General features: G+C 43.4%; 1 protein-coding gene across 1 annotated transcript in view; it reads right to left on the reverse strand.

The window, feature by feature from the left end:
* The window catches only part of USP13 (ubiquitin specific peptidase 13), a 41,612-nt gene that overhangs the window by 17,356 nt on the left and 5,518 nt on the right, over nt 1-18,738 (reverse strand). Inside the window, exons 2-7 of the mRNA XM_057379707.1 lie at nt 16,579-16,704; nt 13,079-13,139; nt 5,302-5,423; nt 4,734-4,876; nt 4,349-4,533; nt 4-98 (exon numbers count right to left, since the gene is read on the reverse strand). Of these exons, the coding sequence (XP_057235690.1) occupies nt 4-98; nt 4,349-4,533; nt 4,734-4,876; nt 5,302-5,423; nt 13,079-13,139; nt 16,579-16,704 (732 nt within the window). The remainder of the gene's footprint in view (nt 1-3; nt 99-4,348; nt 4,534-4,733; nt 4,877-5,301; nt 5,424-13,078; nt 13,140-16,578; nt 16,705-18,738) is intronic.

The raw sequence follows: 18,738 nt of genomic DNA on the forward strand, positions 1-18,738 counted from the left end.
TACCACTTGCATCTGCAGCATGTCAATCCCAAAGTGTGCCAAATGCTTTGCAATGTGTGGATCTAAAACCGGCTCCTCTTCGTCGAAGGAATAGACATCTACAAAAGCAGAGAGAAAAAAAAACATAATGAGCCCCAGCATCAAATGTTATCCCTTCTCTTTGTTTACCAACATTGCACTCTCAGTGCAGGGCTGTCTGTGCAAAATGCCTTGTTCATATTCTCCAAGTTTGGTTCTGGCCATCCACAGTAAATATCTGAACACAAGCACCTCAAGCACTTCTCCTCACAAGGAATTAAATGCCTCCACGGTACTAAAATCTAAAAATATTGATGGGGTTCACGGTATTTCCCCTCTCCAAAATAAAAAATTTGTAAGGAAAATAAGGAACAGGAAAATAAGTTTTCAGATGTGCGGCCAGTCTACATTTTGAACATGACAACAGGAGATTATAAATTTTTGTAGAGCTACTAGATACAGACAGACACAGCAAAGCTGAGAGTATTTTGCAAATAGTATTTTAATTTTTAGTACAGTGTAATAAATCCACTTTTGCCCCTTTCACACAGAGATGCAGGGAAAACAGAGAAAAGTATYAGAACAAAGAGGTGTTTTTTGGATWACACACCATTGGATTGACTTCCAWGATTAATCTCATCTTGTWCTTAGGGAGAAAGGCTGATGTTYTGAGTGAGGWGTCTYRCTTTGTTGTATGAGAGATCTAGATTTCAGTTCTCCATGTCAGGCCTTTATGGCTTTAGGTAAAAACCCACAAATGTTCTGGCAGGGCAAAGTTCAGATTGGGAAGGGAAGCAGTCTAATGATGATATTTTCAATGTGAAACCAAAAAGTTTAACAAAATCCAACAGAAGGACCGAAGAGTTGAGAGTAAAAACCTTCTTTATTTTAGAGCTTACCTAGCAAGTCCCCTAATGACACTGAGTTCAGAGCAGGTTTCACCAGCTTGAGGAAATCACAACAAAGCTGCAGGCATCATAAAAGGATTGGGGTGATAAGACAGACTCTTGAACAGGCCTTCCACCTTTTCTCTGCTCAGGTCACTACCTCTGCAGTCAATGACCATTCCCTGCTTTGTGTCTCCTCACACCAAAATCCAGAATCCCTGTGCCAGTCTCCCTGCATTTCCTCAGGCAAGCTTCCCTCCTGCCCAGCAGCTTCTCACAGTGACCAGATCCAGGCTGACAGAGAAAGCTCAGCCAGGAGAAAGGAACACACTCAGGAGGAGACAGCAGGAGCACGGATGAAGGCTGCTCACAGTAAAATGTCACTTCAGAGAGGACCTTGCCCTGCAGACCCTGCTCTGAACTCAGCCCATCCCCTTCAACAAGAGCCATTCCCCTTGAGGTCTGCTAGCCCCAAACCCACATTGAAATAACAGACTGAAGGTTCGCCAAGAACTCAAATTCTAACTTTTAACATTGACCAGCCCTATGAGAAAACCTCTGAGAGCAGGGAGCTGTGCTCTGAGCAGTGCTGCCAGCTGCTGAGCAGCCATCAGATGCCCCACTAACACTGGTGCCCGTGACCTCCCTGGCATGTGCATGGCTGGAGCTGCCCATCTGCTGGAATTCCACCCTGYGGTGGCCAATGCATCCCAGGAGACMTGAACTGTTCATCCACACACACGACATCACATTCCCAAATTATTCTGGTGAGCTCACAGCACTGCCAGAAGATCCTGAAAAGTTCAAACCCCTGATGGAGTGAGATTAGACAGCAACTGAGCTTGGGTGGCTGCTTCCAGCGTGGAAGCTTTGGATGTTGTTTTCCCTCTGCTCTGACAACTGCAGAGAGCAAATCATCCGGGACTACCAACCCAGAGCAGCAGAAATGGAACACGAGATTAATGCTTTGCTCATGCCATGCTTCAGTACTTTCTGCTGTGTAACTGAAAGGGAGAAAGAGAGAATTCACTTGTTTCCAAAAATCAAGAAGGTAAGAGCTGWCAAACAGGCCTGCAGTGCTGTCACACAGACTCTGGTGGATGAGGAATGCACACAGGTCAGCAAATGTGACACACAAGGACCTGGTGTCATCCGAGTGAGAAAGGGGGAAAGGGAGGAGTGGAAGCAGGGGGAAAACCCACCAAGAWAAATCTGAGACAAACAGAATGTTAYCAAACAGAAAACAATCACAGAYTATGYTGAGTTGGAAGGGACCCATCAGTATCAYCCAGTCCAAMCTCTGGCTTTGTGCAGGACAAAGAAYCCCACCATGGGATCTTCCACGGCTCAAGATTTACACCTGGACTTTTTTTTTTCTGGCTGTGTAGACATCTCTCCATCCTACTCAGAGGCTAACAGGCAATGGTAACACTGCCCCTAAACAAAGAAGTGACTCAGGATCCCCCCAAAAGTACCTGGCAATTGCTAAATTACCATCCACAAGGCAATTCGTTCAAGCTCCGCTCACATGGGGTTTCCCACTGCCAATGCCCCATTCCATGCCTCAATCTGTTCCCAAAGCAGCACCTCCCAGTGATTAGAAAYAAAATCTAGTGGTGCTGTGAAAAGAGGCAGCAGGTAGCACAGTCTGCCCAGTGCTCAGCCCACTGAACCAAACAACTTTTCTGTCTCTCTGGTGCATCCTGTCCAWGGCACAAGAGTGGAGGGGAAGCTTGGTTCAATTCCTGCCCTGATCCCAGAYTGTCTGCTGACAGAATGCTACAAAATGGGGCCAATGCCTCAGAAACCTCTCAGAATGCCCACAGCACAGATTTCCAGGGCAAGACAAAGAGTTTTCCTCTGTGCACACRCAGGGTGAGTGTCAGTGGAACGCTGGCATCACCTCTTTCTCCTTCCTCGTGGTGTGAAAAAGGAATAAATTATGTCAGGACAGGGACAAGTGCTTATTACTGCTCCACCATCACCTCTTCACCTCTAACCCAGGGAAGCAGAAAACAGATTCAGTGTCACATTCAGCCACAGAGCCCCTTTCCTGGAGCTCATCTATCACCCAGCCCTACCAAGGGGTTATGAGCACCACAGCAATACACATCAGAGGCAGAATGATTACTGAAAAGGAACAAGAAAGGTTGGGGGAGGGAAGATTTTTCTATGGGGAAACCAAGTAAACATCATGGAGAAGAACAAAGGTCTGTGGAGAACAGCTGGTGCCTCTCATGAGAGGGAAGGATGACAGCCTGTCCTTTGTTATCCCAAAGGCCACAGAAGAGAGGAAGCAGCTGATCAGTGGGAGGCACAAGGACAGAAGCCATAAGGAAACCAGTATTGCTGCTAAAGATGGGAAAGAAAAGAAAAAAAAATCTGTAGAAAATCACTACAGAATATCCTGTTTATTTTTTGGATGCAGTTGAAACCTGCTGCTGGGCAAATCCTAAACACYTTCAATAACGGAGAGATTTGGATAGAAATCACCCAAGACCAGGCTTGTGAAAGGAAATAACATTCCATCTGGGAGAGAAAAAAATGGATTTTGTTTAGGTTTTTGTGGCACAGCTGGGTGAATCTGACTACAGTTGCCTTTTCTCAACACTGAATAGGACTTAGAAAAACTCTAAACTGATGATTGTTTAAAAAAAAGGGCTGCCCTAAACAGCAAATTTCATCTCTGTAGTCATAAGCACTAAAGCCAAAATAAAATCATCCCATGTGTTCTTCCAATTTTACTTCTCTGTGCAGCTGCAACAAAAGATCTCTTTGCTTATGACTTTTTCAGCTCATGTTTTTATTCTGTCTAATCCTCACACACCATAATCCCCTCYGCAGCAGCACTGCAGAACATCACACTTGGAGAATATGCAAACAAGGATAYAGCTACAGCTTTTCTCCTCCTCTCAAAATCATCACACATTTTACAAATGAGCATCACAGCAGTCCCATGAAGATGAGTGTTCATTAGACTGTTGCAGAAACATTTTGTTCAACAAGGAAAAAGAGCAGTTTCCACTATGATTAAAAAAGTCATACATGCTGTAACAAACAAGACTTTTAAATTTCAAAAGCTCATTACCCTGTTGTTTTTTTGTTAGGGAAATTTGAACCATTTKCCCTAGAAAGTGTAGCAGAACTAAAAAATATTGTTTCTCCACATTCTGTTGTTTCAAGCTAATCTTATTCTTCTGTTACACGCCTAGTATTATACAAATGCCCCAAAAATATTTATACAAAATCAAAAAAAAAATGAGCAGATAAACCAGGTATGGGCTTTCTCAGAATAGAGTGTGTGTYATTCCCCCAACCCTGATCAGCACTCACAGACCCACAGGGTTTCCTTTCCGTATCACACTCTCAGACATTCGCAGCAGAAGCACAAACCCAGCTGGTGACACACMCATGACAAAAAGGTGCCTCAATTCAGAACGTGCCTGCTCCATCAGGAGTGATGGTTCCCAGTTTCACTGCCAGGGGATATCCTGTCTCCTTGTAGTGCTCCATGGCGTGCCCATTGCCCCCACTGCCATCAAAGAACCATTTCCCGCAGAGCACCGAGCCGTCCGTCAGGTTCAGCCACAGGTTCTCCCGCAGGTCACACTTGGAGCATTTCCAGCCACTGCCAGAGGAAACAGGGACAAACAGCAGCAATGGGTGAGGCAGGAGCCAGTCCTGTCCTTCCCACCATGGCAGATCAAACCAAGCCCCAGAGCCAGCCCCGAGTCACGGCACAGAACCCTGGGCTGGGTTTGTGCCCTCAGTTTGCTGACCCTGGGCTGAATGAGAGAGCCCCCAGTGAACAAAGCTCTCTGCCCTCACCTGGGGGGGATTCTAACACCATTGTCTAACTGCACAAGTGTTTTGGCATGTTTAGAAGCCTGTAGCTCTTCCTCCCAGGAGTCAGGTTCCTGCTTCCTGTAGGGTGATTTTGCACCGAGGAGCGCATCACAGGCTATCGTCACCTGCAAGACAAATGTGTGTCAGTCCAAGCCCTGCACGACTCAGGGACTGCCCAGAATTTGGCATTCAGCCTATTGCTAACCACATRCAGAACTGCTTATCAGTGGCACTATTTATACACTCAAATATGCATCTAATCTTTCAGCCTGTCGTCATTATTTTAGCAGGAGAGTAGGCACATGTACWGCGTGAGCTTTCCCAGGGCAAGCTGGCACCGTAATAAGGGAAAGAATACAGGAGATTAAAAGAAATCCAGGCAAAAAAAAAATACAAAGATGACTTCTAAAAATGACTGGCAATCTAGTACAGCTGTTTCAGAAAGATCTGTATGTCCAAACAAGCAGCACTCATAAGAAAACAAGGCACTAACATGATAAAAACAGTAACAGGAAAAAATTCCTATGACCACTTCCTCACACTCACTGACCAGTGCTGGGAGCTCTTCTATATTGGGCAATGAGATTTCATAGTGATCCGGAAATATAACAAGTTTTGCTTCATCTTCATATTCAAAGTCATCACTGTTGAGGTCACTGCTTGTCTCTAGGTCTGGAAAACAAGATGAGGAGTGTTAGGAGATTGTCCCACGAGCAAGGTACCAAAACTGGGCCAGGGGTGCCCCTACAAACACTGCCTGCCTGGCATCAGCCAGTGGTTTCTTCTGGCTAGAAATATGTGTGCAATCCTGATCTAAACTGAAAYCTCACCATCCTGCAGGAGAATGCTCTGAGGACCAAAATTTCCACTTGATGTCATCCCAAATCATAGACACAATTGGTCTGGCCTCTCTCCAAGCAGTGACACTGCATTCTGCAAAGCAGCTAACAAAATTCTGCTCCTTTTGGACAAAATCAGGATGCAATACTGGTGTGTTTTTTACCCACTAACAGCACAGAGAACAGGTTTCACTGCACATGCCCAAATGGCAGGGCACTGATAAAAGGAGCACCCCATATTTTCCAGATGACAGACCTGGCTGAAACGTGCTGTGGCTCCCATCCATGCTGAACCTGTGGCCTCTCTTCCCATAAAGATGTCCATGGCTGGAAGCATTCCTGTGTCTCTCCATGAACTCAAATAGCTACAGCAAGTACAGTAACACCAACAATATCCCTCTCTTGCTAACTCCACTCCTTGACCTGTCTAACCATCTGTTTAAAAAGCACTCATTAACTACTAAAGATTTCCTTYTCAAGATCAAGCCTTCCACAGTGCTCTGTACATTTTTCTTGCAGTGTAGAAAAGACTTCTTTTCTTAAATATGAGCCTTGACCAAGCAACATCAGCTAAAATGCTTGCCCAGAAATCTGTGGACTCAGAGAGAAGCAGGAGCRTATATCAAGAGCTAAATGGCTTGTGTTTGTATCTCTAGCTTCATGAAAAAATATAATTATTAATTAATATCATTATCACATAGTGACAAGACTGAGTTAAAATCTTATTCTGCTCTTCCCAGGACAAATGAGAAAGTCAAGACCAAACATGTGTGTGCCAGAAATGTCACATGATTCAACTGCAAGAATTGCCCAGGCAATTATGGGATTTTCTGGATGCTTCTCCCATCTGGAGATGTGGGATCCACTGTATTCTGATGTACCAGACACTRACAGAGCAAGGTTCAACCAAAAGAAGAGAATGTATTAGCAGTAGCCAAAGCTGGCTCTTCATTTCCCCCCTGTGCATGCAGATGCTTAATGAGCCACTCGATCCCAAACAAGCACTGGCAGCAACCCCTGCACCCTGGGAATGCCTGAAATCTCAAATGTGTGTYTGGGACAGAGGTGAGGATGACAGAACCCAGATTCAGAAAACCGAGCTCTCWATTTACCCAGCAGGCAGTAACAGCCTGAACAACCCAAATGATAAAACAAGTACCAAAATATATTTCAACTTGACCTGGAAAGGACACCTCTTGAGAAGAACATCAATTCTTGGCTCAACTGCTGCACCAGCCAGCCCTGGTGACAAAACCCACTGTCAGTGGCTTCCAGCAGCATGACCTCTMYCTCAGCAGCAGCMAGCAAAAAYCCTTTCTCATCAGYTCAACACAGACACAAAAGCAAGAAYGTTTTCTCATAYGGAAAGCATGACATTTTCAGAGAAAGTAGAAATTCATTACTRATTCCCCAAATCACTCTTTTCACAATGATCCCTTCCCTTTCTGCTGCATACAGAGATGACCAGAGACCTCACTTTACTCCAGGCTCCCCTCCCTTGTCACAGCCCTGTGTTTGATAAAGGAGTGAATCTCCACAGATGCAGTTTGTGACAGCTCTTCTGCTCCGTGGGACAAGGACACCGAGCATCTCCGAGCTGATGGAGCCCACGGCAACGCATCACAGGGAATTCTCAAAGCCCAGAAATGTGATGGTGGCCAGCATAACAAAACCACAACTGACCATCTCCTGAACAGGAGAGAGGTTCCTCAGAAAGGATAAAATCTCGGTGTGTGTGGTCACACAGTGCCTCAGCCAGCAGAGGGAACCTGGCACCAGCTCACAGCAGCATTTGGGGACASGCTGGCATCCTCACTGCCCTGGGGAGTGACATCAAGCTGACAGCACCTGCAATCCCCTATAGAAACAGCSATAACACGGTTGCTGTGCTCAGAATTCAGACACTGCAGCTCCTCTCCCCAGCCTGAGAGACTCCCCTGCTGCTGGCCTGACCTGCAGCTGAACCAGGATCTGGGGATGAGGGACCCAGGATCCTATTAGCAATCCTCTGCTGTCATCTGGGGACTCCACATGCTCGGCAGCATCAGCCTCCTGCACGCAGGRAAGGGAATTTCCTTTTCACCTTCTCAGGCTTTGTGCCATTCGTGTGCAGAGAAGCAGGRAAAATGTCCCATCAGCATGGGACTCCTTCTGCTTGACATGCCAATATCATCATCCCATTTCTTGTTAAAGAAGAACACACAAAGCTTAATAACAGCCCTGGGAAACACCTTGAGGATTTCAAATTCCCCTTTTGAAGGTGATCACGTAAAGCTGGTACACTTCTACTTTTAATGGGAATTAAAAATGACTGCCTTATCACTTTAAAACAGTTTCTCAGGGTCCAGACCCAGCACACAAGAGTGCAATGGACCTCTAAAGTCACTGACAGAAATCCCTCCATACAGCAGATGACCATACAAACCAGGCCCTTTTGGTGACCATCAGAGAGACCCCTTAATGATGCCAAAAACACMCAAATCACCACTCACATTTGTAAATCTTGGCTTGTGTGTGCTGAGACACAGCTGTTTAGTAAGAAGTTCTACCTGCATTATATTTTCTGTGCCTGTGCATGGGCCAGCATGGCTGAGAAAGCATGGGGATAGAAATAATAAAAACAGGTGACTATTAATTTAGAAGACAATGCAGCCCACAGTAAATGCAGGCAGAATTTGACCCTGGAGCCACTGGGCACCATGTGCAGTCTGCAGGTAATTTCAAATGAGCGCAGGATTTTAGAGAAGAATAGAGAGGAAGCAACCATTGGACCGAGGAGAAGGGTGAAATCTTCATGCAAAGGGAGCGCATTTGATTAAAATTACATGAGTATTAAAGGCACTGAAAAGGATGGATTTTCAAGCACTATACTTCATCCAAGGCTGATTCTTGGCAAAGAACCTGTAAGTAACAGATGAAAAAAAAGGCTTTACTCAGTTCTAAAAGCCACAAGACAACCAGCCAGTTCGTAATCTTTTCAAGGAGTGGCAGCCTGAYAGTCCATGCCCTCCTAGTGGAGTAACATCTTTCTGGTGCCCCCTGAGAGCTCCAATTAAATCCTGGAGTTAAAGCACCAAAACCAAGTATCCACAGGTTTTAAACGTGTTTGGGAGGCCAGGGGGCAAAGCAAAGCACCAGACACCTGAAAGCAGGGGCTCAAGTGGCGCTGTTATTTTGGGTGAGTGCTCAGTGCAGTGAATTTTCTGCGGATCCTGAGGTGTCACTCAGTGATGGTGAGAAAGGCACCACTGCTGAGCTGACTGAGAACAGCAGCTGCAAGGGACACTACTGTAATGGAAACCAAGCCAGCACAGGGGAAGAGGAGGCGTGGAAGTGTCCAGAGCAGATTTAGACAAGTTACCAACTGACTGCTCTAATAATAGGGGCACAAGGAGACTCCAGACAGGACCCCCAAACAGGATTTCCTGAGCACATGGATGYGTCTGTGTGTGTGTGAAAGGGAATACAAACACGAAAATTGGAGGAGGATGCTGACTAGAGAGTCTACAACTAATTTTGAAACCCCAGAAAGACATCTTAGGAATCTGGGCTTGATCCTGCTCTCGATGAAAGCAATSGACAAATTTGTATTGACCTGGAAGTGCAGGCCTGAGTATTTAAATTAAATTATTTTTTCTTCCTGAAGCCTCTAAATAATGGTGAATTGCAGCACCAGCACTTTGCAAACTATAAGCCACTCAGTTCATTTATTTTCAGACACATTGAAAATATTAACTTTATCAGATGAACTATAAAAAAAGAAATTTTTTTAATAAAAAAATTACTTTCCAGTCACAACGTTTTCCTTTGCAGAAAAATGAAGAGCAAAACTTTCTACAAGGATCATTTGGATGATTCACGACTGTAAAATAACATTCAGATTGCTTGCTAAATCCCCAAAGCATTTTTATGTTGTTCCTATTGCCAGGTAAGACCTCACCCCTTGCATTTCTGGCACAGTCACATGTTAAACAAGCAAAACTAAACCACCAAAATTCAAATGCTGAACTGTTTTGATGTCAACATTAGCCTGTGTTAATCTAGTCTAATTTTCACAGTTCTACCTAAACCAGCAAACTGTTAAGCCTCTGTCAGTGTCTCTGCTCACCATTCAAGCACACATGGCAAAGCTAAAAAGCAGCAGCTGATCAGTTCCACTGCCACTGCTGGGGAATATGCACAATTTTACTGGGCTTAATTTGTACAAATTTATTGTACAAATAGTGTCAGGAAATGCTTAATTWYWMCTACATCACAACTTTTCATTCASAGATATGGATACYCTRTACGTGCTAGCTCACATAAACTTCAACCACTCATGAGATGCTCAGGAAGAGGGCATCAAAAYCAGGCAAAAATGTTSAAYTCAAAAGCTCTCAATTCAGAGCTTCTAGCTCCCAAATATCTACCTGGGGTGGTGCTTGCTGGGGGTGAGGGGAAATGGTGTATTCTAGTTGGTTWTGGAGAAAGAACAGGGGGAGATTCTGTGAGCAAATGCAGTTTCTCTRTTCAAAAGAGGGGTTCGCTTCCTAATTAGAAAGAAAAATGACAGAGAACAAAACAAAGCATTGCTTTTCTCGTGTTCCACTTCAATCTCCCACACTGCTGACAAGTGAGCTGACATTTCAGAGAATCCTTCAGCCCATCTCTCCCTCAGGGCCACCTCTCTGAGCAGTAACAGGTAACTGGGACCACACAAAGCACCTCTCCTGTCTTCTTCACATCTTTCAGCTACTTCTTCTCTTGTTTAGTTACTCAGTAGCACCTCAAAAATCACTTTTACATTTAATCTCTTAGAAAATTTAAAAYCAACCAGCAAACTCAATTTCTTCATTTTTTCAATCCCTTTCCAGACCACTTACAATTGCATTAATTCTTCAAAATTAGCACATTCTGAAGGRCTCTGCTGATAAGCCCTGAAGTAACACACCCAGGGGGAGTCTGATGGTAACTCTGTGGTAAGAACTAGATCTCCAATCCCTTCAGGACAAGAATCTTCCCCCTAATTCTGCTATCCCTTTTGACCAGGAGCTCATAAGAAAGATCACAGTACATCCCATTAACTGAGTTTTCCTTATTCACACATAAGGCACTGAATAAAACAGAAATTTAAATACCACCCCAAATCCCCTGAAACCTTGCACAGCCTGAGCTGAAGCTGTCACCTCCACAGTATCCAGGACCACCTAAACCAGTCCATAATTCCACAAACAATGCTGTTTGGCCTCCTGACTACAAAAAACACTCACAAACAACACCCTCCAGCCTTCTCCAAAAAAATCAAACCCAAATGTGCCCAAAACCCAATACACAGGTGAACGTGCACACACATTTTGCTGTGAATCTTCCCAATTTTTGGGAAAGATAAATCTTGCAGCAGACTGGCCCAAACAGCCTGTGTTTCTATTGCCTTTACTAGACAGCAGCAGGACTAGAAAGTAATCAGAGAGCATCCAAAAGATGTTTTCCTAATACTAAGGAGATTGAAAAGGGTTTAGTATCTTTARTAGTTTTACATCAAAGAGGATTATAACAAGCAATGTAACAAATGCCCAAACTGGATTGACTTTGTACACAGAGCTTAAATCTCTGGGCCTTCAGGGAATCATTGATAGGCACCCAGGAATACAGGGGTCTGTATCAGCCTGGAGAAATTACCCACAAATGAGCCAAAAATGTGCCCCTGGGTCCTCTAGGAAGGACACTGGTGTCCTGGRGGCATTCCTGTTTAGATGGAAGAGGGTACTTCAGCAGCTCTGAACCAATGACAAAGATGTTGGATTRAGAGATGAGACACCAAATTTTGCWAACCACCTCTGCTGCTGYCACATGCAAAGTGATGAATTCAGCTGAGCTCTCTGTGCTTTCATTTCCTCAGCTGTGAACATACAGGAATGATTCTTTGTTCTTTGCTTTGAGCATGGCCAAAATCTGTAATTTCTGCTGATCTAAAGGAGTGGATACAAAGCACTTGGAGGCATGGAAGTGCTGTCTCCAGGATCAGAGCAGATTTGATTTCAGTTCACTCCCAGCCAGCAGGGGCTGCAGTGAAGGCTGTGGTAGAACAATAGAGCAGAGGAGACACATTTTCAAAAGTGCATCAGATTCCAGCAGTGCTGGATTGAATGGTGATAGATCCATGCCCTAAACCCAGCCCAGTAAAACTGCACTGCCCTCAGGAGCTCCCCTGGAACTGCTGCTCAAGAACCACTGAGAGGGGACAAAATGGAATTGGGAAGGGTGGAATTGGGAGGGTTCAACAGGGCACAGCAGAAACACCAAACCAGTCCCACAACAGGAGCCTTCAGGTGTATGCACAAGACCAGCAAGAATAAAATTTCAATGTTTTTTTTGTACTTTGCACTTACACTCACATTTCTAATGCTGCACAACTACTGCTGCATTGCAGCCAGCTTTGTTTCTGAACTAATTATTTCAAAGCATCCAGTGACAATCAGGATTTTCAACGTAAATGGCATTTAGATGACCACATGTCTACTCCTACAAAAGAAGTTTAATTTTTTTATGACTCATTTTCAGACTTCTTTCTTAGCTCTCCTTGCAAAACTTATATTAACAACAACAATTTAATCAATCACAGTCTGCAAAGGCCTCTTAGGGACACATTCCACAGATCAAAGCAACTCCAACAGAAGGTCACTCTATTGTTTCCCTTTAGCCATAAGAGCTGGCAATTGCAAAGAAAACATTTCACCTCTTTGTTACCTGAAGAAAAATTCACTATTCACGATTAATACAGAGAGAATAAATAATAGATGAATTGGAGAAATACCACAAGCTGTGGGAGAAGAGCTTTTCATCACATTCTCCTCATCCATATTTAYGAGTCCCTCAGGTTTTCTGGGTAATCTGAATAAATGGATTTTGGACGATATGGGCATGATAAGGAAACTGCTTTCCATGRGGCAAGGGAATATAACTGTGGACATCACAGAATTAGAGATGCTCGTGATATATGTGCAGCTGTACTCATTGCAGGAGAGACCACAGCATCACTGAAGAACATTTACCTGTGTAACAACCTTAAAATAGTCACAACCCTTCCTGTGACCAGCTGCTGGGCAGAACAGAGCCACACTGAGGCCCTGAGATATCTAAATTTTAAGTATGGATAAACACTTCAATAAAAGAATGCTTTGTGGAAATCACAGAGAGAAGAATGGACAGAATCAGTAAAAAATGCCTTTCAAAGCCTAGGCTGCTTCAGAGTAGCTGAGGATCTAGTTTACATTAAAATGTTTCATGTATATATACACACATCTCTCAATATGCACCAAAATGGTTAAGAATTACTTATTTGCCTGGAAAAACGTTAATATCTAGAACCAGCTGTTAAAAAGAAAACCAAAACAAACAGCAGGGAAAGAAAACCCAAAAGGAGCCCCAGTGCCAGACACAATGGTGGGCAGAACCCAACACACAGACAGGGTCAGAAAAGGATTGTGTGAAAGCAGCTGCTCACAATACCTAAAAATAGCTTAGCAYTCCTCCTTTTTGGTAAAGCTCCACCAGATGCTCCTGGTACCTTCTGGAAAGAGAGAAAGAAACAATTAAAAATCCATCAAGGGAAACAACAGCAAATCAGCATTAACCCCTCCTGTGAAATCACCGTCCCTGATGAGTGAGAATGCAAATGTTCTTTGCTCACCTCCAACACTGGGACCTGAATCCCCACTGCCCAGCACCCCCAGAGAGTGAGRAACTTCCACCTGAGTCCTTCACTCTTGGCTCCTTTGCAATCAATCTCACAGCCACCATGGGTGACAGCTGCTCTGCCACCACAACAGGGACACCCAGCACCTCCCAAACCTCCCCACTGGACCCCCAACAGCATTTCCTAATGGCTAAAGCTGAAGTAGAGAGAAGAAAAGGRTTATTATGTGTTCAGGATATAATACTGAACTCAATAAAACTCAATAATAACTCAACCCTTCATAACTAATTCCACTTTGCTTTGATCTATTAGCTTGGTTCATTTCCTTCTGTCCAGAAAAAAATGCCCTTTCCACCAGGATCTACACCTGCTTCCATTAAGATGAACCCAAATTAATCCCATTTGTCTAAATATTAGAAAATATGGAGGAACTCAACAACATCCAAGCAATTGTTCAGTGCAGGTGCAGGTTTTACTGTAATTTTTAATTTAAGCTCCACATCAGAGAACAGTAACTTCCACGTGAGATTTTCACTGCTTTTCCAGTTCAGAATAACCCAGACTACAAGAGAAAACACAAGCAGCTGAGGAAATGTCAAAGTCAATGCACTTGCTCCTTAAGCTGTTTATTAAAYGGCACCATTAATTCAAATTAAATCCAAAAATCCTCTGTGGCTATTTGGTGCCAACACGATGCACGATGGAGTGTGTAATGTTAGTGTAACTGGCAAGGTTGTTAGGCAACTTTTTTTTTTGTTTTTTTTTTTTTAATAATAATATTGGGATAGAACAGGTGGAGAGAGAAAAGCCAAGAACCTGTCAGCCTACAGGGAAAGTTCATGTTCGCCTCTGCCCCTTCRCAGGCAAAAGGGTCACATATTTTGGGTGGTTCCCTTCACCATGTAAATAAAGCTTTGGCCTAAGCAAACTGCTTTAATCATCAGTGAGGTCTTATACATCGTAGGAAAATGTTCCATTCTTAGAAAGAGCAGATGCAAACAAACACCCCTTGAACAGAATCCATTATCCACATATAAAAGCCCTAGGGAAAAGAGTCAGGGTTGCAACTCCAGCAGCTAAAAATAAAAATTCCTCAATGAAGTGAAAATAACATGCAGAAAATTTCTTTCTTTAATGCTACTGGAATTTAAAAAGTGGGAAGGAAGTAGCCAGGAATCTATTTTAAATGTATTTAAAATCTTTTTTTAAAAGCAGCAGCAAGAAACAGCATAACCCAATTGCAAATACATTATGAATAAATTACACATACTCCAAGGACTATAGTTTCAGAACGAAAAAAAAAAAAGGTTTATTCCAATACTGGGAAGCTCCAATTGAATTCTGATGCCACCAAGTGCAGTATTGTGGAAGTCATTAAGACTGGAGATTTCAGAGAGAAAGAATTCACAATGGAGTGTTTATATTTAACTCAGGCTGCCAATGATTTCAGTTTGATTTTCCAAATACAGACACCTCAGAACTGAAGATGCTCAATACTCCTAAAAAACCCACAACCTGACAGGAATCTTTTTACCTTGTCAGGAATCACTGAAAACATTCCCCATTCACAAAGCCACTTTTTGTTTGTACCAGATGTGACACGCCCAGTGACACAAGGCATCAGCAGAGGCATTAAATTCCATTTGTGATGCTCCTTGGACAAGGTGACAGCACAGCCTGTTCTGCTTTCTCCCATTTTTTATAGCACCACCAACCCTGGAAAACATCCAAGAACCCATCCCTGTCGGAAATCTTTGTGCTTCTCTGCCCAGTGCTTTCAGCAGGGCTGAGTTTATCACTACAGCACCAAGCTAAAGCTCTGCCTGGAGATGAGCAGTGCCCAAGTCATGCACCACAGAAAAGGAGGYTGATTTTAAAATTCTGAAGAACGTAGCTCTGTGGAAAAGGAAAAATAACAACAAATTTCCTTTATTTAGCTAAGAATTTGASCAAAGGGTGCTCTGTAACTTGCACTTGTGCTCATTTCTGATGGTTCAGCAGATGCCTCTGGTGCTGAGCTGCCACTGAGAGAAGCTCCAGCTCTGCCTGAGCCAACAGGGTGAAGGTCTGACCCTTATTTTCTGACTGAATTGTGACAAGATACACAACTGATCTTTATCCCAAACATCTTGGGAAGCRACATGGGATTTCTGCAGCAATGCAGTGCATTCTGCAAGGAGGGTGCCAAGGGGACCACGGGCAGGAATAGCARCCTCACTACAAGAATCTTAAGATAGCATTGGCTTTACTGTATCCTGCACCATTAAAAGCTTGGCTTCCAAAACCAAAACCACAATGGAGCACGTGCCAGACACTTCATAAAACACTTGATGTTTTGCATTGCTCAAAGGAAAACACGGACTGCACTTAAGAAGCAAATAGTCATGGCAAAAAAAAAAGAAATCCACAGCTAACAGATGAGGAATCCTGGCTATGAGCCCTASCAGATGAGGCAATATTCACCTGCACTGTGCAGTCAGACCCTGTTTCCTGCCACATGACACAGGGCACCTTCAGCACACAGCCTAATTTTTATCAGGAAAGGAGTTTTTGAGTCTCATTTTAATCCCAGTTTACCTTAACATACTGAAAGAAAGTTATATACAAGGAAAGCTGACAGGATTCCTGCCCACCTATCTCTTGATRGCATCTTTCAGGAATGTTAAATTCAATCAGAACTGTTGCTAAAACCAGAGTAGTGTCTCCAAAAACTTTCAAGATGCCAGACAAACCACAAACAGAGGTTATGAAGCACAGATTCCAAGTGACTTCAGTGATATTCACTCCAAGTGACTTCCAAGTGATATTCAGKGAAGAGCAGTGAACATGAAGTTTGTATGTGCACATCCACGTGTGGAGAAAAGCTAAATAAAGAGCAGTGTGTGACTCTACAACCCAGCATTTAATTTAAGCTTAAGATCCCAGGCCAGGTGAAGGTTTATCTGTACAGGAATCTTAGGATGGGAAATAGACCTGTCATTCTGAGATGAAATCTCAAAAAATATATCTCAGAAGCTTACAGCTGACTTTCAGGAAAGTATTTAGCCATGTACAGGATGCACAAAACATGCAGACAATATGTATGTGATACACAGAAAGGAGAAGTGAAAAAGGTCAGTGAAAGTCAGGAAGGAGCTGCCTTTAAGATCTGACTCTTTAGTCAGATGTTAAATCTTGCTTGGATGAATCTGATACCAAGCCAAGGTCTGAATATGTTCATTTAAGTCGTTCAGGACTTGGTCTGAAATCCATTACCCAATGAGCACAAAGACCCAAGAAGTGCCAGGTGGTTTTTTGGGAGCCCCCGCCTCACCTCTGTGATGTGCCGTTTCAGGTGCAGGTAGACACACTGTCCTGTTTTCCGGTAATGCCTCTCGATGTGCTCCCTTCCAAACCCCAGAAACGTGTTCATGCACACGTAGAGACCTCCTTCTGAATCCTGCAGGGAATGACACAGCCAGTTACAGCAGGGAAGGGACTGAAAGGACCCAGCACTCAGAAAAAAAACCCCAAAGAATTGCAGACAATTTCTGTTATCGGGTACGCACTTAAAATACGGCTTTTATAGCACATCATGGTGTTTGCATTATCAGTCCTGTAAGAAACTTCCACACCATATCACATATCACATCACATCACTGCACAGCCTGTAGAAACTCTTTCAAACAGTTTGCATTGCCACAGATTAGTGAGTACCCAAACTCACAGAAGTCTAGAAATTTTTCTTGAAAAATTCTGCTTGAGTGTCCAATCCACAGAGATTTGTMGGCACAGAAATTTGTAAAGCACAGAAATAAGAACAAACATTTATTCGAAACAGCAGAATTTCTAGTGGCCATTTGACTGCAAGAATATCCTTCCAAATCAGAACCATGGCAGAGCTGATGGTCCAGGGATTCTGCCACAACTTCTGCAATTGATCACAATCTTGTCTGAGAAAAAAAAGATCTCAAGTGACCTCACAGCTCATAAAAGAGGCTCACAAAGAACTGGCAAGTGTTTTGTGTGTATTCTGCAGTATCTGTCAAGGATTCTCTCCATTCATGCAACTCCAGGGCTTGGAGGCAAGGGCATTACAAAGGAAATACAAAGATTTATACACCTGGTGCTGATCACAAATGCTGGCATTTCAGTAACATAACCTGGCATCACTTTTCGCTCTCCCTAAAGCCCTTGATGCTGGCTGTAACCAGGGTCTTTTTCGATTTTAACACCACTCTGGGATCTCTCCTGCATCAGCCTGCCAGGARGACTTTCAGTCATCTGCTCATTGGTGTTGGATCATTTTTTTCAAGCCCTCTAACACGTATTGTTTTGAGTAGGTGGTGCATAACAAAGAYTGAGCCTTTCAGAGGCTCTGTGACCTTCCTCCCATTGTGAGCATGTTTGTGCTCAGAACCTCTGTTAAATTCCCTAAAGAAAAAYGTGAACTAAACTCATTCACAGGCACCTCAGAAGTAAATTATAAATATATAAATACATATATAAAAGCAAGGACCATTATCTCCAGAAACAAATCATGTTAGACACACACATGCTGCCCCTGCTCTTCCATCCTGTATTCCAAATCCTTCTGCATGACCCCTTTCTGTGAGAAAGTCATGGATGTGTCCTCTACAAGAGGATCCTGTAGGTATCCAGTCTGAATAAAAATATACAGTGYTGTCATCCTAGGGTCTCAGGAACTTTGTTTAAAGTTTTGTTTTCTTGGAGATCATTCTCTCTTTTTCTGGAGGGAATCCAAGAGACCACTGAACCATTTCTGAGGCAGCCTATGACAACAATCTGACACTTTCAGTATAGGAGCTAAATGTAGAGTCTGAGTAAGTTGGTTGTGGTTACTAACAAAACAGTTGTTTCTCCTGGAGAACACAGGCAGAGTGTTCTCTCTGGAAAGAAGTGGACAGACTGTTCAAAAGCCTAAAAGGTCACAGTAAAACTGGGGCCAGTGTGAAAAAGACACCTTTGTAGATGGCTGAATAAAGGATTAGGCCCCTGTTTGGTGTCAGAAAACACCAGGCTGTGATCTAAGACAAACTCTGTGCTGGTTAATTCAACCCTACTGAGCAGACAAACAATCCTGGAAGGAATGATGTTTTACACAGTCTGTGGCATGTAAATCTTTGTATTTGACATTCATTTTAGGATATGGGTGAAAGTTTGTGCTGGAGGAAGGCAGCTTATCTAAAGTACTGGAGATACTATTTTACATCAGRAAAACATAACTTGTCCTATCAGGCAAAAACAGGAATGTTGGCTGGGTATTTTTCTCCCTCACTCTTGCTTGAGGATGTAGCAGATATGTAGAGTGACGTTTAGGATAAAGTAATGTACAAAAATTGTCTTCCCTCATTACTCCAATCTAAAGACATTGTTGGGGCAGAAGCTTTTACTTGCTCAGGCCTCCATCACTGCCCAGAAGGCYACTGGAGAGCAGATTGGTCTCCTCACCTTCCTCAGCTGCCATGTACTA

This window comes from Malurus melanocephalus, unplaced genomic scaffold (genome assembly GCF_030028575.1).
Source record: "Malurus melanocephalus ecotype Western Australia unplaced genomic scaffold, MMel_1.1 scaffold_417, whole genome shotgun sequence".
In the NCBI taxonomy this organism is placed as follows: Eukaryota; Metazoa; Chordata; class Aves; order Passeriformes; family Maluridae; genus Malurus; species Malurus melanocephalus.